Below are 21,794 nucleotides of genomic sequence, written 5' to 3'. Positions count from 1 at the left end.
CTGTATCTAGAAGTTCCATGATTTTACAACTCACCAGGACTGACGTGATCACCACTAGAGAGGCCACAAGGCTCAAGGAGTAGATGTTGCTGTGTGCCAGTGCTTTTGGTGACCAGTATCCACAATGAAAGAATTCCAAGTCACTAATGTCACAGAAACATCCTATTTCTTAGAGTGGAGGTGTGAGTGTGTGTGTGTGGGAATTGGAGGGAGTTGCCTGAGGGAGAGGGAACCCAGTATTCCTGCCCACTGCATATGGCAACCTATGAGAAGAGGCAAGACATATAAAGTATATGCTCCCTGGCCTGGTATTCTTCACAATTATGACGCAGAGCTTAAGTAGGCAGCCATGTAGAAGAGCCCATCCTGTGATGAATACTGGATGAATACAGTCCTCAGAAGCATGAAATCTCTACAACCCACCCAAGTTACTGATTTAGAGCCCAGACTCTGGATCCAAAAAGAGCTGAGACAGAGGCCCAGTTTTTAAGAAATTTGATTATTCAAATTTATTACCATCAAGAATTATGCAATGATGCTGTAGTTTTTCTTAACAAATAGAAAACAGACTGTGTACAACAGTGAACTCTACAGCACTAGCATCCACAAGGTAAAAATGAATGTTTCACCCAACATTTCCAACCCTGGATTGTTGATCTTGACTTAGCCGAGCTAGATTTCGGGACCTGGGCATCCTGTCCCTCAGCTAAAACAGCTATAAACCCTTTCCCGCCCCCACTTACCTATATCTAGATAGTCCTGCCTAGAGGAAGAGGCCCTCTCCCTGCCCCTCAGCAAGCCAAGATAATAAGATTATAGTACCATTGACAAAAATCCAGTAGTCTTGCCACATTGGTTTATGAGGGCATCTTGAAGAAGTGGAAAAGAGTAATTTTTCAGGGGCTTTGAAAACAGCTGCAAACCAGGGAGAAAATCCATCTGGCCCCTGCTGAGGACAGACATGTGCTTCCAGGCCCACTGGCCTGGACCAGAAGGGCCAGCCATGCCTTGGCTTGGCCCTGAGGTGTGTGGGGCGTGGTCCATGCCCTAACTTGTGCCATTCGCATAGCCAGATGTCTGGAACCCCATGGTCTGCACTGGCCATTATGCAATGCAAGGGGACTGTGAGGCTCTACAGGCCCGGTGTGGGTCCCAGGTACATGTCGTTGCCTTCTTGGCCATCTGAAGTAGAGGCCAGGGATGACTCTCTTTTTTATTTTTTTTCTTTTGATTTTCATGTTTTTAAATTTTTTTTTAAACCTTTGCAAACATGATGGTGATGAGGAACGCCTTGCCAGGCTCCTCCAGACATGTCTGTGGTTGTGGGCTGTTGTGAATGTTAAACACACACTGGAATAGATGGCTGGGGATGTGTGTTTCCTATCGCCTCCCCGCCTACCACTGTCTGTGGGGCCTAAAAAAAGGCTGTAAAGGAAAAACAAAACAAAGACCTTAAAAAAAAAAATGTGTTTCCCTGCATTTGGCTGAAACAAGATCTCATCTGAAAGGCTAGAAGAGCAGCCCCACTGCCTCCCAGTCCACAGCCTTGCCTTGCTCAGGCTAGAGGCCCCAGCTCCACGTGAGGAACGCATACTCTGTCCCTCAGCACTAAGCCATACAAAAAAAGGATCCAAAGTGAACTCAAAAAGAAAACAAAGTGAGCTCCAACCTCTAGTGGCCCGTTCTGCAATTAAGGTTTTGCAAAAGGAAAACACAGGGAAGAGGCTAGACTCCCTATTCTACCGAAACTTAAAAAATAAAAAAGGAGGCTTTGCCCCACCCCCATCCCCACCCATGAGAAGCATGAGAAACTCGGAGCTGAACAGAGAGCTTGAAGCGGGCTCTATTTGGGCCTGGTGAACAGAGCCTGACTGCCAGTCCACTTACTCGCCCAGATGGTCTGGGCTCTCTGATTGGTGTGGCAATGTTCCCGATGCAGTGATCCCAGTGGGCTGTACTTCACTGGCAACAGCATCCGTGCAGGAGGGCTGGACAATGTTGGTATGGCTCAGAGGAGCTGGGTCCCCTCCAGAGCCCCCCAGTGGGGGCGGCGGAGGAGAGGGAGCAGTAGTTACGTTGCATAGTGGTCAAAGCTGCCGAGGTACTCCAGGGCTGCGCGGTAGCACAGCTGATACTGGTCCTGCAAGGGCAGGGAGGCTGGTCAATGAAGGCAGTGCCAATAGATACCCTAACCACAAAGCTGAGGGCACTCATGCTGGCCAGAGACTGAGCATCTGCTGGATGCAGATAGCATCTCCGAAGGGAGAAAGAGCATCTGAAGGCTCATTGCTCCTCTCTCTCCCAGGTCCCTGTAACTACCTATAAACCATGTTCAGCTGCACTCCACAAGGACTGTTGTGTCCAATCCTATTACAAAACCAATCCACTAGTTTTCAGTCCTGAGCTACAGAATGAACACATCTTACTTGTCTCTACTGCACCTGAAGTAGGACAGACAGGCAATGCTAAATGCCTGTCACATAAACATATATGCCTAGAGATGTCTGTCTATAAGCACAGGCAGCTAGGGTTGCAAGGAGGGCTGCTGGTCCGCATACCTCTGTCTGCACCATTGCAGGACGCTGTGTGCGCAGGGTCTTCACGGTCTGGAACATGTCAACCACACCCTCATAGCGCATACGCTCCAGGACAATACTCAGAGTAATGAACACTCCGGTGCGGCCCACACCAGCACTGTTTAGGGAACAGCTGGGTCAGGAGGCTTGCTTGCTTGCTTCATGCAGCAGGTCTGCCAGGCCTTCAGGATTACCCTCCACCCCTGGCCCTTCATGGGAATAGCCCCACCTGCAGTGCACTGTAATGGGCCCATCCTGCCCAAACTGCTCCTTGGTCTTGTGCACCTGCCCAATGAAGTCGATGAAGCCCTCACCCGTCTTGGGTACTCCTTGCTCCGGCCAGTCTGTGAACTGGAACTGCCGGATTGTCCTCGACTGCCCATCCTGGGAGAGGTGGACAGGAAACAGTGAAGGTTTAGGGCCTTCAGCTGTAGCTCCTCTAGGCCAGAAGTACAGTAACACAGACATGCACCCACAAGACCATCTAGGAGATATGCCACAGCCTCAAACCCGTACCCCACCTTATATTCTGACAGATATCCTGTGGTCAGCCTCTGTCCCACATATGATCATATGCTGTGACGGACACACCTTTGTGCCAACAGGCATACTCTCAACACTTACCCGGGCATCTGTGACCTTGAACTCACGCAGGATATACTGGGGCATGTTGTATTCAGCCATTGGGTCAACGACAAAGTACTGGTAGCGAGCGGAGCGCTCTGCTGGCCAGTACTGGTGGCACTTCTCCTGTGAATAGAATGCCCAGCCCCCATGATCAGGTGGAGAGGACAGGTAAAGGGAGTGACAGGCTTCAGGACTCTGGGACAAGACTCCAGAGGTGGTGAAAAGGAGGGTCTGAGGCTAAGATAATGGTATGAAAGGAGAAAGGAGTAAAAGGGGCATGTTTCCCAAGGGTGGCTGGTGTTCTCCCAGGTATGGAAAGGGCACTAGAGGGAGGGGTGGGCTCACCCTGCCCATCTCCCGAAGTTTGGTCAGCATGACAATGATGGTGGAATTGTGCTCCCACAGCATGCGCCAGAAGTCCTCGGTGCTCTCTGCCAGAGGTCCTTGTGTAGCTATGTAGGCCTTCTGTTGTCTGGATGAAAATAAGACTGCATATACTGGAGGTGCTGCTGCCCCCACCTCCCAAGACTGCCTGGCCCCTCTCCTCCCAATATGTCCTCACTGTTTGTTCTACCCAGCCAGCCCCTCTGGTCTTTGGGCTGGCCCTGCTCTGCTACCATCCCACCAGCAAGGAGCAGGCCAAGGCATCATGGTGCAAGGACAAACGCGCTGACCTATAGCCATCCAGGAAGCTGGCATTGATGTAATCAGAACCCTCCACGCCACGGATGGGCTGCAGACACACCCGGGTCAGTTCATAAGGCATGATGTTGACCAGGCGGTTCTTGAACTTGTTACAGGGCAGATTGGCACTAATGAAGCGAGATGTGTGGGCTTTGGAGCTGGCCAACAGCTGTTAAGAGGAAGGGTTTGGTTAGGCCTGGCCTCCTGTAAGGGGCCATCCCCCTGGCCCAGTCCAAGCCCCTGAGGTTAAGGAGGCACACCAAGCCCCACCTTGAACTCAAGTTCCATGGCAGTCACACTCTCCCCAGGAGGTACTTGGCCTAGCTTCTGGATGTGGGCATACAGGTTGCGGGCTGGCACTTCTGTGTGCCCACACGTGGCAGCCTCCAATAACGCCTCATGGATGAAAACATACTGGTCTTCTGTCTGCACCATGTAGTTCCTCTGTGATCGCATGCATGTCACATGGCCATAGATGTCTACTGTCTTCTCATGTTTCATCCTCTCCAGCATGGCGTCAATAACGATGAAGCAGCCTGTGCGGCCCACACCGGCACTGCAGGACATGGGCTTAGCTTGGGGCACTGCTCCCCACCTCCCACCCTACCCCATTTGACGGCACCGTGCCTCTCACCTGCAGTGCACCACCATGGGCCCTGCGTCCAGGGGATTGAACGCCTTGACCCGTCGTAGGAAGGCCAGGATTGGAGTTGGATACTCAGGAACCCCATGGTCTGGCCAGGCCATGAACTGGAACTGACGCAGCTCCCGCTTCTCACTGGAGCCACTCTGGACAGTAAAGTTGGGAGGCAGGTCCTGACTAGGAGTCGGTATTCCATGACCCAGGGCAAAATGGACCCGTCACTGGGACCAGACCCTCCTCCCCCTACTCAGGACTCAGAGTCACCTGAGGCACCCTGAAGGAGTTGTGGCATTCTTCCCATAACAGAGTCTGTCACACCACACTATCCTTTCATTTCCCAGGCCAGCACCCCCATTCCAGTCCACTGTCCTTACAAGGTTTAAGTGGAAGACAAGTTTCATGGCACTTGGGGCCATCAATACCTTGTGGAGGGCAAAGGTACGCATGGTGTAGGTGGCCAGCTCTACTGTATCCAGTAGGGTCACCTGAATGAGGCCGTAGGTCTCAGTGCCACGGGCTGGCCAATACTGATCACACTTCACCTGCAGAGGGACAAACAGAACAGGGGGCAGAGGGTACACGACAATGATGGAGCATGCTCAAACACTGATAGGCAAGAGTAGAGTGTAAGATTCAGTCCATCTGGCTACCAGGTCTGGCTACCTCAAATTTTTAGATGCACGGTCTCTCTCCTTCACCAAGCTTCATTACTGTGTCACTAACTCTGCCCTCACTGGTGGAATGGGGCCATAATTGAAAATTATTTATTTAAGACCAGATCACACCAGGCACATTTTCTGCCAAATTTACCCATAACGTTTATGCCCCATTTTCAAGCTCTGTAAATTTTATGTTCCAGTCAATGCTTTGCAGTGCAAAAGCAGATAACAGCAGCTCTTCTTCCTAATTAACTTAGGAGATGTGTTAATGCCTCAGGAATACTCTAGCATCTGGGGAACATGTGAACACCCCAGGAACATGCCAGCAACTGGGGAACACATCAGCATTCCAGAAAGTGATAGCATTTGGTGAAACACATTAACATCTCAGGAACCTAAGAGCATCTGGGGAACACGCCATCTCCACTCCTCCCTCAAGCCCCCGGATACCCCAGTACTTTCGGAATATAACAATATCCCAGGAAAAGAATAGTACTTGGGGAATTCCTTGAGGAACTTCTGTCCACAGAACCAGAAGAGGGTGTCCAACACCACCTGGTGACTGAGTTATTTCTCACCCACGTCCTTGCAGGGCCCCTCAATCTCACCCGGGACTTCTCCTCCAGCCGTGTCATCATGACAACAGTGGCTGTGCGTTGTTCCCACACCATCCTCCAGAAATCACCCATGGTCTCAGGCAGTGGGCCCTGTGTGGCAATGTAGGCATTTTGCTTGCGATAGCCATCAATGTAGTTGGCATTGATGTAGTCACTCCCGGGGACCCCTGCAGAGGGAAAAGGACATGGACAGCATTAACCTAGGGCCCCCAGGCCCATCCTCTAGGCTTTTATGCACCCAAGAGTAGAGCATCTTCTACAATGAATTTTTACCCCAGTGAGAAAAGAGGAGGAAAACAGGGAAGTAGGAGATGGTGCTGTCCATGGCTCACCATCGATGGAGGTGAGGATGACTCGAGAGTGGTCATAGGCAATGACATTTGCATAACGATTCTTGGGCTTGTTCACCTCCAGGTTGGAATTCTCCCACGTGAACTGCTGTCCCGGGTCAATGGACTGTGGAAAGTAGAAGCAGGTGGGGTAAGGGACAAGACAAGAGACTGCCTCCTGGGACCCCAGCCTCTTTCTTGGGCTGTGCTCACTCCATCATCCCTCTGCAGGCCACGTTACCCTCTACCCATGGTGCTGCTGAGATTGAATAGCCCCTCCCCCTCAGCCCCAAAGGTGATGGGTCTTTTATCTGGAATGTGACAGATAGCTCCTGTAACCAAGCACCAAATTCCCTCAAGTGATTAGAGTGGTATGGGATGGGGTGGGGTCAGGGAAAGGGCAGTGCACTCTCAGCTAATGAAACGAGCAGTAAGCAGATAGAGTCAGCTACTTGGGCCACGCTGGAAACTGTGAAGGCTCTGGACACTGTGCACCTTGGCAGCTCTGTTCCAACTATTTGACTATTCCTTCTCCATCTGCTCCTCTGACCTGCCTTTCCTGCAGGTAGGACACAGGCTTCCTCTCACTTGCAACCCTTCCCAGATGACCCTTACTGCTCACAGGATTCTTTTTTTTTTTTTTTTTTTGGTGATCATGGGGCTTGAACTCTGGGCCTGGGCACTGTCCCTCAGCTCTTCAGCTCATTTGAGCCACAGCACCAATTCCAATTTTCTGGTGGTTTATTGGAGACAAGAGTCTCACAGACTTTCCTGCCTGGGCTGGCCTTAAACTGTGATCCTCAGATCTCAGCCTCCTAAGTAGCTAGGATTACAGGTCTCAGCCACCAGTGCCTGGTTTCACAGGATTCTTATACCTGCCTGCTAGAGCTGTCATTTGAGTATCTGGCAGCTTCCTAGAGATCTCCACTAGGTGTTTTCACCTTCTGTCTCTCTCTCTCTTTTTTTTTTGGCAAGTCTGGGGCTTAAACTCTGGGCTTGGGCACTGTCCCTGAGCTTCTTTTGCGCAAGGCTTGTGCTGCTCTACCACTTGAGCCACAGTACCACTTCTGGCTTTTTTTTGGTAGTTTATCTAGTTTATGCGTATCTAGGATTATAGGCATGAACCACTGGCAACTATCTCAATTTAATTTTAAAGTCAAGTTCATCAGGTTTCCCTCTGAACCTGGTTCTACTGCTAGGTCTTCTCAATAGAGGGCACAATCATCCATTTACTCTGAAGTCCAGGCCAGCAGCTGCAAGTCTACCTCAAAATCTCTGTATTTCTACCCATCGCTCACCATACCTAGTGTTCCTCTCCTTAACTCTCTTCTATCTGCCGCGACTGCCCTTGGTCATTCCACCTAATTCAGGCTTGGCATCTCCATTTCCCTGCCTCTTCTCTCTTGCCCTATTCCAATCTACTCTGGCCTATAGCCAGGACAATCCTTCGAAAATACAGATCTGAACGTCAAGTTTCTGCTTAAAAGCCTTAATGCTAATCATGGCCTCAAAGAGCAGAAATGGTAAGAGCTAAGTGTTAGCAGTTGGCACTGTTAGAAGCACTCTCATGCATTTCTTCATCAATTTTCATGGGGTAGGTTCAGTTGTCATTGAGGGACATAACCATAGTTCTCTGCATAACACACACACTTCCTATTTTGGCTCTAGCCTTGTTACTTCCATGGGATGGTGCCATTGCTTCCATGAGACCTCCATGATCACACCCACACTCAAGCTGCTTCAGTGCTCTCAGCCTCTTCCCTTTGCATGTTGGGAAAATTTAATATATATTTAAATATATCAGGGCAGATATTCAGTCACACATTCAACGCTGATTACCTGTCTGCCTATGTTTACCCACTGAGCTTCTGAAGACATTTGTTTTCATATCCTCAGAGCACTAACATTAACTGAGCTATGGGAACCTAGCTGAGGGAGAGCCCACAGCTGCCCTAAGTGGTCAGAGAAAGATGGAATTCTAAGGAAGAGGTATTGCAAGGAAAGCTTAGATCAGAGAGAAATGAGGGGAATCTGTGAGCAGAAACCCTTTGAGTCTAGACAATAGACAGAGCCTCATCAGAAAGGTAGGGATGGGACATGCCACAGGTTGAATAAGAATAAAAAACAAAGGAGGCCTCCTAGCCAGATAAAGAGTTGAAAATAGGGCTCAATTTATAAGCTTCATTACTACAGCAAGGTTATAGCTAAGCAGGTCCTACTGCCTCTACAGTAGCGGCAGAAGTTTGTGCAGCAAATATGCTCATTCCTATGTCCACCAAAGTTTAAGTTCCTCTTTGAAAACCTTGTTCACCAACTTTGCTATCTACTTGGTACATGGCCCTTCGAAGGGCTAAGAATATAAACTGCTAAGAGTGAACATCTGACCAGAAGGCCAGCAAAAACCTAGAAGAGTTGGTCTAACCTTTATTACTTCTCATGAACTTTCCTTCCTGGGCTGATTTTGCTGGGAACCCTCATATCCTGAAATCGGAGGCCCTGGCAAGTGGAAGTCAAGCCCTGAGTAGCAAGTCTCAAGTCTCATCAGTGAGCTGTGATATCTGGAGTGAACGTGTGGGCACAGGTGGGTGGCAGCTGTGGGCACAGGTGGGTGGCAGCTAACAGTGTGAGAGCAGGGCTTCTACCATAACTGCTTGGGACAGCTCTTCTGGTGATGGTCACCACAGGAGGCTCAGTGACACCGTTACCTCAGGCACTGAGTGAGTGGATGGAACCCACAAAAGTATAGGGCACTGGGTGTTAGGCAGACATGGGCTAGAATCCTGGCTCTATTATTCATCAGTTGTTTGACCCTCCCTCAGACCCACCCTCTGGTCTATAGAATGGGGCAATAACAGTACCATTTCAATAGTCTGGGATGACAGAAAGAGAAGATGCCCAGTGCCTAGTTGTTGTGAAATAACCTCTGCTGACTATGGTTATTGATCTGTGTTGTATATAGTCTATGCTAGCCTCTAATAGCATCTGGCATATATCTGAGCATCTATCAAATTACCTTCTGAAGCACCTTTTAGCGGTGACCAGAGGGTCCAGGCAGGCCCATGGCCAGGCCCAATACCTAGAACCATCAGTTCCCCCAGCTGAAACCTGGTGCTATTGACCCTCCTCATGTACACCAAGAAAGTCTAGAACCCCAATCCTAGCTGGGATCTGGGACAAGACAGGAACTGGTTATTGGCTAGGTCCAGGCCAATCACATCATGAGTGGGGACTGGGGATGTCTCACCTCATACTCCTGGGAGAACTTGAGGCCATCATTGGCTTTTAGGCGTTCAATGTTGTCTGCCAAGTCAGTGATAGGGATGGGTGGGTGGTCACGCATACCTGGGGGAGGTAGGGCATAGGAAAGTAGAATTAGCATGAGATTTGAGCAAGATGGCTGAGACAGCCCCAATGTATGTATGTGCAAATGTGACCATGGAGCACTCAGCACGGGTGGCATGGAGACAGCAGCACATGCAGCAACAAGGATGGCAGTACACATAGTGGCTGGGACGTGGCAGATGTGTGTGCTGTCAGCACAGGGGAGCATGTCTAGGTGACACACCGCTGAGTGAGGGCAACAGGGTTCAGCCTGGCAGGTCTGCTCAAGAGGAATAAGAAGCTTCTTCCCTCCCAGGCTGGGGCTGGAAGCCCAGGTCATCACAGCTGAAAGGATGGAAGCTGGATTTCCACCACATCTGCCCAGAGATGGCCTTCCTGCCCCTCACTGGCATCAGTTACCAGGGGAGACTTGGTGATATTGCCTTCCCAGGCACTGATTATGTTGATGAAATGGCCACTAAGTATAGAGACAATGACAGTGTGACTCAGAGATACACAGAGAGAGAAGCAAATGAAGAGGAAGACTGGAGAAAGACAGCCAAGAAGACAGGAGGCAGACAAGTGTCAGACTGAGACTAGAGGTGGCAAAGACAAGGAGGCAAAGAGATAGATAGGGCCAGTGGGAAAGAAAAGAGATTGGAGGAAAAGTAGGCAGAAGAGAGGAGTAAAGAGAGGAGGAGACAGTCAGGAGAGAGGAGAGAAGAGATGAAGGTGGGGAAAAGCAAAGAAGGAAGTGAGAAGCAGAAGGGAAATGGGATGAAAGGAGTAGAAAAAGACATGGAAGCCAAAGTTTCCCCAAACATGGGAACTTTGAAAACTAACTTGAGATATTCGGGCAACTGGGGGCACTGGAACCTGTAGAGAAAACAAACCAGAAAAACAATAGGGGTAGAGAAGAGAGCTGGGTTGCCTTTTTTGGTCACTTGGATATGAGATCAGGCAGTGGAGGGTCTGGGGTCTGGGGAGGAGGATGGGGCAGTGAGGGATGAGGAACTGACCCACCACAGGTCCCCTTGTTACCCAGTAGCAGACTGGTTTCCCACCTCCAGAGTGAGTGCTCCCAAACACAGACCTGGGTGGCCTCTTGGGGCTCTTTGTATGACCAAATGTGAAGTCCAAAGTAAACTCTTGTCCCTTCTGCTATCAAAATTTGGCCTTGGATATTTTTAGATGACTTTCATATTGAAAATTAGGGAAGGACTGGGAATGTGGCTTAGTGGTAGAGTTCTTGACTAGCATTCATGAGGCCCTGAGTTCGACTCCTCAGTACCACATAAACAGCACTGTTTCTCAAATGGTAGAGCGCTAGCCTTGAGCTGAAGAGCTGAGGGGCAGCACCCGGACTCCAGAGTTCAAACCCCATGATCAAAATAAATAAATAAATAAATAAGTAAATAAATAAATAAGTAAATAAAAATGAATGAATAAATAAAATTAAGAGAAATCTTTTTTTCCTTTCTTTCTTTTTTTTTTGTCAGCTCTGGGGCCTGAACTCTGGGTACTGTCCCTCAGCTCTTCAGCTCAAGGTTAGTGCTCTACTACTTGAGCCATAGTACCACTTCTGACTTTTTCTGCTTATGTGGTATTGAGGAATTGAACCCAGGACCTCATGCATACAAGGCAAGCGGTCTACCACTGAGCCACCTTCCCAACCCCGAGAATTTTTTTTTCATTCCCTAGCCCTCTCTCATCTCTTTCTAAGTACTTACCCAATGCCTGCACATTTCCCCATCCCCTGCAAGTTCTCACGAGCCAGAGACACTGGTTCTTCTCTACTCTAGGTCACTTGGTCCCCAATCCCTTGTATAGCTCTTCCCAGCTCTAGCTTCACAGACACCTGTTTGCCCTGTATCAATGTCTGCCTTATAGAGCTTAATCCATCCTTCGTTTTTTTTGTTTGTTTTTTTTTGGGTCCAGTCGTGGGGCCTGAACTCTAGGCCTGGGTGCTGTCCCTCAGCTCTTCAGCTCAAGGCAAGCACTCTACCACTTGAGCCACAGCGCCACTTCTGGCTTTATTTTTTTAATTTTCCTGCTTATGTGGTGCTGAGGAATTGAACCCAGGGCCTCATGCATGCAAGGCAAGTGCTCTACCACTGAGCCACCTTCCCAACCCTTAATCCATCCTTCATTAACACTGTACACCACCTTCCTCTTGCTTTTTCTGTTAAATGTGGTGCTGAGGATGGAACCCAGGGCCTCATGCATGCGAGGCAAGCACTCTACCATTGAGCCACCTTCCCAGCCCCCATGAGACCATGATTAAAAAAAAAAAAAAAGGTCTCATTGGTGTTCCTGCCCCGGCTGGCTTTGAACCGCAATCCTCAGATCTTAGCCTCCGGAGTAGCTAGGATTACAGGCGTGAACCACTGGCACCTGGCTCTAACAATATAACTGCTCATCAACTAAACCTTGCCTAAATGAACCAGTTTTTACCATCTATAGGTTGGCAAACTTTTCCTATGGAAGGCCAAAAAGCAAGTAAGATTTTGCAGTCATCAGCTATCTCTTCCATCCTTCATAGTGCAGTATCCTCAGTAGTAAGTGTGGCAGTGTTTCAGCAAAACCTTATTTCTGAAACACATAGTGGGAATGTATTTGGCATTAGCCATAGTGTGCCACTCCCTACTTTAAATGGTTCTATCTCCTAGCCTTGAAGTCTTCCAGGTGAGGGCCCAGACATTTGGGAATAGAGACATTGTTCCTACTGTGCCCTGTGTGATTCTTGACTCATAGGAACTGTAAAAGAGAATACATAATTGTTGTTTTAAGCCACTAAGTGTGAGATAATTTGATATGCAGTAATAACTAGCTCATACAAATACAAGCCTTCTGTGTGTGCTCATTTGTTCCACTGCTGTGTGTTCATTTCACAAGCATTCAACAAGAACCCACTGCAGGTTAAATACAAGGATGAGGATGAACACGACAGTTACTTCTGCCACAGAGCTCTGAGATTATCGTTAAGGTAATGTAGCCCTCTGTTAGTGTCAAAATGCAAATAGAGGTTCCAGGAGCCAAGAAAGCCTCCAACCCTGAATGGGGTCTCTTTCTGGGAGGTGAGCTTTTAGCTGTTCACTAGATTGTAGAGAAGAAATCGCTGGACAAGACATGAATGGGGCTGAGGAGGAAGGACAGGTACTAAACCTTGAGCTTGGGTCCCTGTCCTTGCACGATAAACCTTGAGCCAGCTTCCAGTAAGGGTCAAGTGTGGATGTCTTACTGCTAACATGGCCCTCTTTTGCATGGAGGGGCAGAACATGGGTACACAGACTGGCCACCGCATGGCAGGAATATGGGCTCTGGTGGGCTCCTTGTATCTTATATCCAGAGGCTCTGGAGATGCACAGGGGCTAATCAGAAGCTCTGTGGCCCTTGAGAGGTTCCCAGGTTCCATCCATTTGTTGGATATGGGGCTACTCAGTCATACTAGTCCAAAGAAAAGGACGAAAAGGAAGAAGGGCAGCAAGAAATGGGGCATGAACCCAAAGTCCTTTAGTGGAGAGTCCAGGGACCTGTGCAACAGTCTGCAGGTCTGTGCGGTCTGAGCAGTGGGGCAAACAAGCCACAAGAGCCACCCTACCTGGGGTCTGGTAGTTGAGCCTCCGCATCTCCACTGGGTCAGAAGAGTGGGCCAGCAGGGAGTCTTTCAGTCCAATGGACTGCTCATCCTTTGATGATGGGGAGTGAGTCCTTTTCCTAGATGCAGCGGGAGGTTGATGAGAACCCAAAGTTCAAGCTCAGAGCAGCCCCATGTGCCCTATGACCCCACCCCATCCTGGGGTCTCTGAGCACAGAGGAGCCAGGGGCAGAGCAGCTTCAACATGAAAGAACACAGGAGTGTGGTAGACAGCAGGAGTGTGGAGTATACGGAAGGGTAAGCAGCAAGAAAGGGACACACAGGCTGGTGGTTCCTTTGGACAGAGAGCAGGTCACTGCTGGGCAGTGGCTGCTGTCCCCAAGACTGCCAAACCTGAGGCAGCAGAAGGCACCAGGAAGAAACATGCAATGACACATATAATATGCAAACACCACAGAGAACTGAGCCCCAGCTGTCTGGCCTTCATGGTATCTGTGTAAATTCCAGAGCAGCAGGGGAGGGACAAGAAAAGTATCACCTTATCTGGGCAAAGTCTTCTCTCACTGGCCTCAGCCTTCCCATCCATAAAGACAGGGTCAGAGACAGACTACAGGGTCCAGCTACTGAGCAATACCCAGAGTCCACTTTCAGGTTGTGTACTATGTTGTCAAGGAGGAACTCACGAGTGTGCTTGTGTATACATAAAGACACTATTCCCTGCTGCTCTGTAGAGTGGAACAAGATCATCTTTTGCAGCATGATAACTTTCTAGACAACGGGGAGCCTGAGGAGAGTTCTGGAGAGGTCTGTAGACTTGGGAAACAATGAAGGCTGCATCGTGCATGAGCTCCAGAGGAACCTCCTCTATGGAGGAAATGCAGTTGAATAGGCAAAAGAGCACAAAACCTGCCCCTCATGCCAATGTGGACTCATCCCAAACCAGGAAGCCAGCTGTGCTGACCAGACACCACTTGCTGCGGAAAGCCAGTAGGCAAGAGGCTTCTGGTCAAAGCACCATCCCTCCCTGCTGGCCCATATGCACAGGAATAAGAAGAAAGAAATATGTGTGAAGAGAGAAGGAATAACTCCTACCTTTCTTGTTTACTAGGTCCGAAAGACAAGCAAGGACAGAAGAAAGGAATGGTCATTGTTTCTGCCAAACACTCAACTCTCACATGATGGAGACAATGCGGGACCCTCGTAAGGCACCCACATGACGCAGGGAGAAGGGTTCACCCCTGCACAGACACCAGGATCCAGGTGAGGGTGAGAAGGATGAGTGGGTGTGGGGGACATTCCTCAGTACTACCCACAAGTCTACCCACCCTGGGATGGCAAGAACTTGTCAGGAAGAAGCACAGGGCCCAGGCAAGGTCAGGGGGACAATGGGGCACAGGAGAATGGCACTCCTAAGGAGATACATCTGACACACAGACCAGGATACATGCATGGGACAGATACCCTCCCTCTGGGCATGCTTATGTGCTCTGTGTTCGGGGACAGGAGGCTCACCACGCTCAGCCAAAGCTCCTGTCTAATGGGGCATTCTATAGGAGATACAGGCTGTGTCTGGGAGAGGCTGGGGACCAAAGAAAGCCCCCTGGACACCAGAGTCTACAAGTGAGTACAAAGGATTTGGAGATAACTGCCAGGCAGTATAGAAGAGAGCTGCAAAGCAGAGGAGGGTCCAGCCTCCATAGGTCTGGGAATCATTCACTGTGACCATATTAAGGATGTTGTCAGAGACAAGGTTAGCCAGGCATTCAACTTCCAGACTAAAGGGATTGGAAGCCACCAGCCTGTTTCAAATCAAGGGTTATAAAGTTAAATCTCTGGAAACACCGTGAAGGCCAGCAGGAGAGCTGACAGGAAAGGGAGACCTCAGGGTCAGGTGCTGTGACTACTCAAAAGAGGACCAACTGTTAAAGACACAGAGGTGTGACAGCTGGGAATGCGTTGGGTACAATAGGCCTTCAGTAAATGTCTGCTAACTGAATATTAGCGTGGATTTCTCCAGGACCATGTAGGAGAGGAAGCTGGAGAACCACCGAGGAATCTTGTTTAAAGCTAGAAACCAGCAGCCAGTGGCATCTGGAAGCTAAAATGGAAACACACATACACTCATATTCATAGAAACAGACAGACACACATGCCTGACAATGTTCATGGAAAGCCCTGGCCCTCTTCCTATCCAGGCTGACACATACAAATACTGCTTCTGCCCATTCTGGCTTCCCACTGTGCCCAGGGGCCAGGGACCCACACTAGAATGAAAACATTCGCTTCATATGTACCATATTAGAGAGGGCCTGAGAGGCCAGGGGCAGGTGCTGTCCCCCAAAACCCTGAGCATAGCATTTACCTTTTAAACAAGAGGATGGCAATGACAATGAGAATGATGAGGATGACTGCCAGGACAGGGCCCGTCACCCACAGCATCTCAGGCTCCTCCTGCTGCTGGGCTGGTGTCACCTGGACCACGATCTCATCCGAGTAGGGGCTGGAGGCATAGCGTTTCTGTGGTCCAGAGGAGGAATAGCAAAGGCTGTAAGTTTAATGAGCCCTCCAACTTCTGCCCATCAAGCCTAGAGAGGGGCTCTGGGATTGGGACTTAGGCTGGCCCAGACCTGATCTGATGATCAGGACTGGGTGTCTAGAGACAAATTATATCTGGCTTTTGGGGCCTTGGTCAAATGTCTTGGGATATCTAAAACAGATCTTTTTTTTTTTTTTTTGGGTCCGTGGGCCTGAACTCTGGGCCTGGGCACTGTCCCTCAGCTCTTCACCTCAAGGTTAGTGCTCTACCACTTGAGCCACAGCGCCACTTCCGGCTTTTTTTTCCTGCTTATGTGGTGCTGAGAAATCAAACCCAGGGCCTCATGCATGCATGCAGGCCACCTTCCCAGCCCACCTAATACAGAACTTAAGGGCTGCTCTAGGCTAGGGATTTTAATGTCTCAGGGCTAATATAGATCTAGGGATGGGGAGCTTCTCAGTAAGTAAGACTGGCCTAGTCTTGGGTTAGATCTAGGGTGTCAGGATACTGAGAGCCAAGCTGGCTCAGCCAGACCTGGTCCACAGGTTCCTTTAGGGAGGCAAGCACAAAGCACTGGTAACTCAGGTCTGGAGACAGCGGCCGGTTGTAGAAGCCCTGGTAGTTCTTCTTGTCTCCCAGGGTGAAGGTCTCAGGGAGCACATCCACCTGAGCTGCCACATACGGCTTCAGCCGCTCTGTTTGTCGCCTCCGCCGATGTCCCTCTCCACCTTGTTCAATGGCCTCTAGAAGCTGCCAGAGCAGAGTAAAGTCACAGAGGGCCTTAAACTCAGGGCCTGGGCACAGTGCCTAAGCGTCTTTTGCTCAAGACTATCACTCTACCACTTGTGAGGCTCAATTTCTATAAGGAACTCAAGCCTGTTCTGCCCACAGCCTTAGGATAATATAACATGAGTCCAACCACCAGGCCATGAGAAAAAGCCTTATATAATGTCATGGCCTTATATAATCTCATCTCAACTAGACAGTTTCTATACAGGCTGTCAGGAAAGGATAGAGGACTTCATGTATTTAAGAGAACTCAGGCTTATGGCTCACTCCAGACCCTCTATGGCCTTGACATCCACAGGCCTCTCCCATGGGCCTCTAGAACTGTGGAGCCATTTCCCATCCCCGGAGATTCTTGCCAAACACTTCTCAACACTTCCAGAGAGTCCCCTCAGAGTGTCCCTCTCCAGGAAGGGGTGGGCTCCAAGCCAGAGAAGCCAGGATAATGATTTTAACCTACTGGCATAACCCTCAAGGAAAGGTGACCACTGCCAACTACAGTTGGAGCCATTTGTGCTGCTCCCCTGCCTCCAGGTACCTCATCTAGCTCCAGTTCCTCAGGTGTGTTCCATCTTGGGGTGAGCATGTTCCCACCCACACGATCAATGGGCACCACCACGATGTAGAACCACCTGGACAGACAGAACAGCAATTAGGGTTGTCACCTCTAGTAGCCTGCAACCCTGTCGCATCGGCTGGCCCCCAGCCTTCATATGCACACCTGACCAGCGATGGGTCCTGAACTTGGGGCATGGAGAGAGCAAAGCGACCATCTTCTATATAGGCAGAGGCAGGCAGTGGTTTGTGTGGCAGGAGGTCAGGGGCTGTACGGATGGACACGAGGTGCTGCAGTCCCCCTGCGCTGCTGCCACGGTTCATTAACACAAAGGAATACTCTGTGTTGGGCTGCAGGTCTGCAATCAATTTCCTCATCGAGTGTCCATCCACCTCAACACTCTGACCGTTGTACAGAATCTGCAGGGGGAAAAAGAGCCATGGCAGTGCCTTTGGATGAGGATCCCCACTATGTGGCAGCAGGGCACTGTGCCTGTGCAACCAGGACACAGTTTACTGACACGTGATATGTGGGTTAGGACTGGAATGACAGCATACACTAAGTCTGTGTGTATGTTGGCTGGGCTGGCTGTGTCCATCACCTACCTTGAAGGGTACAGCAGACTTGTAGGAGTCAGGGACCTCCCAGCTGAGCAGCACAGATGTCTTCATCGCAGCTTCCACACGAAAATTCTTGGCAAACACTGTAGAGGATAAGGAAGGAGTTAGCTTTGGCTGGCTAACTGGGCCAGAGGATGATACTGGTCAGGGCAAGGAGGGGCCAGGGGGTTAGGAATGGCTGTACTCCTACTCCTAGCCAGCTTCAACTCCAGCCCACTCCCAGACTAAGCTCTTCCACAGTGAGCACCAAATAGGGCAGCAACTGCCACAGCACCTATCATCAGAAACTCTACAAGAGGGTGGGCAAATGCTTGATTTTGAGCTTACAGACATCAGGTCAGAGGGGCCAAAGGTCAATAGGTTGTGGTCATGAGAAGCATGTGTCCACATATCAGTGTATGCTTACTAGAGGTGTATGGGTCACAGTATCAAGGTTAGTGCCACACACCAGAGGTCAGTGGGTTGCACACCAGAGTGTGTGCAGTGGTGCAGTTAGAAATCAGAAGGTCAAGGTCATGAGATTGGAAGGTCACACAGTAGAAATCAGTAGGTCAAGGACAGCAGAGATTGGGGTCAGACCCCAAAACATGGTGCCTGTTTGCTAGAGGTTAGTGGTAATGGTCATGAGAGACTGAAAGGCCACACAGCAGAGGCTGGTGGATCATAGTTGCCAGAGGTCAGTGAGTCAAGGAGAGCAGAGGTCCCCAGGCGAAGCCACACTTGGGCAGGCAGTGCCATGATTGCCAGCACACACCTTGCTCCACAGGCATGGTCCGGGACTGGATGCTGGGGCTGAGTGGGCCAGAGCCTTTGTTGGTACGTGCGCGGACTTTGATGTCGTAAGTGGTATCCGGCTTGAGACCCGCCAGTGTAAGACGAGTATCAGTGGTGATATTCTGCAGCTCCTGTTGGCTGTTGATGTCACGGTATACCACGGTGTAGTTGGTGATGCGCCCGTTCCTTTCTGCCAGCACTGGTGGGTCCCAAGCCAGTTCCGTAGTAGATGTGGTGAGTCCTGTCACTCGTAGGTTTTGGGGAAAGCCACTGGGTGCATCCTCAGGGGTCATGATCTCCTTTTCATATTCCTCACCTGGGCCAGCTCGGTTCTTGGCAGCAAGCCAGAAGATGTAGGTGGCCCCTTTGTGCAGTCCAGTGACTGTAAAGTGCTGGTCATCCTTGCCAAAATCTATGATGGTGGGCTGTGCCTCATCAGCCCGGCGGTACTGCAGCCGGTAGCCTAGCAGTTCACCAGGCAGCTCCTTGGGTGGGTGCCACTGAAGCAGCGCGGTGTTCATGGCTGTAGTGCTGACCATCATGGTGGGCCGCCCTGGGACTAAATAACCACGCACTGGGCTCTGGCACTACCCTCCCCATTGTCAACCCTTGGTTCTGTCCCTGACCCCACCCTACACTTACCTGCCCCTGTTGTTGTAACAATCTTGGGCTTGCTTCGGGCACCATCTCCCTTGGTGGTGTAGGCAGCTACAGTAATGGAGTAGGTAGTCTCTGGGGTGAGTCCACTGATGGTGGTTTCCTGAGGAGGAAGGAGAAGCAGTCCCTGTCACTGTGTGCAGGAAGAAGCCAAACTGTCAGCCACCATAGTCCCCTGGCCCAGGAGGCCCCCAGGCTCATAGGGAAAGGGGTTTTAGAAAATGGGTTATACAATGCCTGACTCTGTTGCAACAGCCAGGTGGGATATGGGCTGGGAGGAGCCTGCTCATTGCAGGAGCCCTATGCCCACGGCAAACAGCTCATTCTCCTTTCAGGTAAAAACAAAGGGCCACACTGTTTCCTTCACCCCATTGTGCTGTGAATGGCACTTCATAAGGCCCTTCCACATACACACACAGAGGAAACTGAGCCTCACACGCACTGGATACCTTGCATGCCTCTTGGCACGCAAACACTGAGACCTTAGCTCCTCCTACATTAGCAGATATAGGACTATTTATAGACACTAAAGCAAACACACACAAGGGAGAAATAAGGCTTCGTACTACAGGGTAGGGTAACGCCCACTGAGGTTAGTGCCTCTGTAATATCTATGCCCTGCAAAACCTCCTGAAACCAGGGAATATAGGAGGAGACCAAGGAAGCTCCCCATACCTATTCCCACTGATGCCTGAGAAATTACCCAGGGCATTCCTTTGCTTGGTGGATCCCCCACACCAATCTCCAGCAAAGGCACAGTTTCTAGACATGCGAAAAACACCACAGGAGATCAAGCCACGCCATACAGAGAGAAGAGTAGGAAGAAGGGAGGGGACCACCGTGCAGTGGGATCAGGGCTGCCACCACCAACCCTGGCATCCCTCCAGCTCTGAGCCTCAGGTGGAGGCTCCATCCTGCCCTAGCTGGAGGGTCTCTCAGGGCTGGGGCTTTAGCAGTACCAGTTTTGGGTTCTGGCTCCCTAGATGTTCTCCCAGCCTGGGCCTTGAGCAGGTTAATTTTTCACTCTAAGGATCAATAAGGTCTAATGATCAGGATTGGATTGAACTCCATCCCAGTCTGGACGAAGCAGGGGCCAGGTCCTGGTCGATCATGAACACTGGCCTCAATTGCTGCTCAACAGGCAAGAAGTAAGGATTAGAGGAAACGCCAATCATTGCTCAGCCTGGTGCTTGTGTCTAAATGCCAATTTTCTCTGGATGTGGCTGATGCCCTGTGGATCTTGGCAGCACAGGCTGGGAGAGGGGGAGTGTCCCATGAGCCCAGCCTGACCCAGTCTTGCCGGTGATTGCACACCTGTTACTTACATAGTCCTCGGACTCCTCTGGCTGCCACTGACCGCGAGAGAGGGAAAGAAAGGGAGACAGGATGGTGAAAGATGCTGGAGGGGACCTGGTCCAGGGGACCTGGAGGAGACCTGGCTGACGGAAGACTTGGGCCTCTACAGTGCCCACAGGGGTAATAGCCCAGGATCACTTTGCCATTCAAAAATTTGAGTTCCAGCATCACTCAGTAAAGGCTGTGTATTCCAGGGCCAAGGAAGGGAGACCTGGAAGGAAGCCTGTCTGAAGGGAGAGGGCAGATTGAAACCAAGGGATAGAGAATTCTAGGTGGAGGTGGTTTGAGAGAGAAGATACTAGATGTAGAGTGGAAGCTCAGAGTTGGGAAGGGAACGCATGAGGGGCATTCATATTCTCTGTTCACCTGGGTCAGTAGTCCTATCCTTGCCTTAGTATGATTATTCAGCGTATCCATCTACTCACAAAAAGCTGTATGCTAATGACTCATGTTTGTAATCCTAGCTACTCAGGAGGCTGAGATCTGAGGATTATGGTTTGAACCAGCCAGGGCAGGAAAGTTCATGCAACACTTATTGCCAATTATCCACTAAAAATCCAGAAGTAGAGTTGTAGCTCTAGTGTTAAGAATGCCAGCCTTGAGCAAAAAAGCTAAGGAACAGCACCCAGTCTGAGTTTAAGCCCCAGTACCAGCATACACACACAAAAAGACAGGGGCTGGGAAGTTGGCTCAGTGGCAGAGTGATTGCCTTGCATGTATGAGGCCCTATGTTCAATTTCCTCAGCACCACATAAGCAGAGAAAAGCCTGAAGTGGTGCTGTGGTTCAAGTGGTAGGGTGCTAGCCTTGAGCTGAGGAACTGAGGGACAGCGCTCAGGCACAGAGTTCAGCCCTCAATACCGACAAAAAAAAAAAAAAAAAAAGAAGGACCCCTAGGCCTAAGGAATGTCCCTGGTTTCCTCCTGTGGGTGTCTGAGAATTAAATTAGACATGCCAGTTTCATAGCTGAGAGTAGGAAACTCTTTAGGCCACTAGTGTGCATAGGTGTACAAGTTGGGTAGGTAATGGGACTGAGGTCTCCAATCTGAGGCATGGTAAAGTAAAGCACAGAAACATAACCCATGACATTGTCTAGGATAAAGGTGCTTTAAGAGTCCTGACCATTCTCAAAGTGCTGGTCTGGCCTCTCTGCCAGGGTGGCTCAAGTTCCCTTTGTCTGGCAAACTCTTGTCAGTCTTTGGAACAGAATAGGGAAAGATGCTAGACAAGTCTCTAACAGCTGTTGTCACTTTACAGGATGAAGCTAGGCCCAGCTGGTTAGTTTTTCTTGCTTTAGGGGAATTATGGACTGTCCAAGCCAAGTATAGGCATGGAGCTATCACATAGTATCTCTCCTGCATCAGATGCAGAGCAAGAGAGAAGGAAAAAAGAACAAAATGAATAAACAAGGAGTAATAGGGAGGGACAAAGAAGGGGTTGGAGGAGTGTTAAGGGA

The 21,794-nt window shown here is 50.0% G+C and overlaps 1 protein-coding gene across 4 annotated transcripts in view; it reads right to left on the bottom strand.

The window, feature by feature from the left end:
* Positions 1-487: 487 nt before the first annotated feature.
* The window catches only part of Ptprf (protein tyrosine phosphatase, receptor type, F), an 81,673-nt gene continuing 60,366 nt past the window's right edge, over positions 488-21,794 (bottom strand). For 2 of the 4 annotated variants that reach the window (XM_013016896.1, XM_013016898.1), the window contains 21 exons: positions 20,309-20,335; positions 18,969-19,086; positions 18,307-18,885; positions 17,538-17,635; positions 17,098-17,351; positions 16,915-17,008; positions 16,125-16,340; positions 15,417-15,571; positions 13,058-13,173; positions 9,380-9,477; positions 6,139-6,262; positions 5,798-5,973; positions 4,953-5,072; positions 4,522-4,676; positions 4,158-4,443; positions 3,878-4,056; positions 3,549-3,675; positions 3,201-3,326; positions 2,806-2,960; positions 2,559-2,694; positions 488-2,140 (listed from right to left, as the gene is read on the bottom strand). In XM_013016896.1, coding sequence (XP_012872350.1) covers positions 2,072-2,140; positions 2,559-2,694; positions 2,806-2,960; positions 3,201-3,326; positions 3,549-3,675; positions 3,878-4,056; positions 4,158-4,443; positions 4,522-4,676; positions 4,953-5,072; positions 5,798-5,973; positions 6,139-6,262; positions 9,380-9,477; positions 13,058-13,173; positions 15,417-15,571; positions 16,125-16,340; positions 16,915-17,008; positions 17,098-17,351; positions 17,538-17,635; positions 18,307-18,885; positions 18,969-19,086; positions 20,309-20,335 — 3,408 coding nt within the window. In that variant the 3' untranslated portion in view covers positions 488-2,071. The remainder of the gene's footprint in view (positions 2,141-2,558; positions 2,695-2,805; positions 2,961-3,200; positions 3,327-3,548; positions 3,676-3,877; positions 4,057-4,157; positions 4,444-4,521; positions 4,677-4,952; positions 5,073-5,797; positions 5,974-6,138; positions 6,263-9,379; positions 9,478-13,057; positions 13,174-15,416; positions 15,572-16,124; positions 16,341-16,914; positions 17,009-17,097; positions 17,352-17,537; positions 17,636-18,306; positions 18,886-18,968; positions 19,087-20,308; positions 20,336-21,794) is intronic. The other 2 variants (XM_013016897.1, XM_013016899.1) reach the window with 1 other exon arrangement.

The sequence above is a fragment of the Dipodomys ordii genome, unplaced genomic scaffold (genome assembly GCF_000151885.1).
Source record: "Dipodomys ordii isolate 6190 unplaced genomic scaffold, Dord_2.0 Scaffold33, whole genome shotgun sequence".
Taxonomy (NCBI): Eukaryota; Metazoa; Chordata; class Mammalia; order Rodentia; family Heteromyidae; genus Dipodomys; species Dipodomys ordii.
This window is presented reverse-complemented; position numbering and strand designations above follow the sequence as displayed.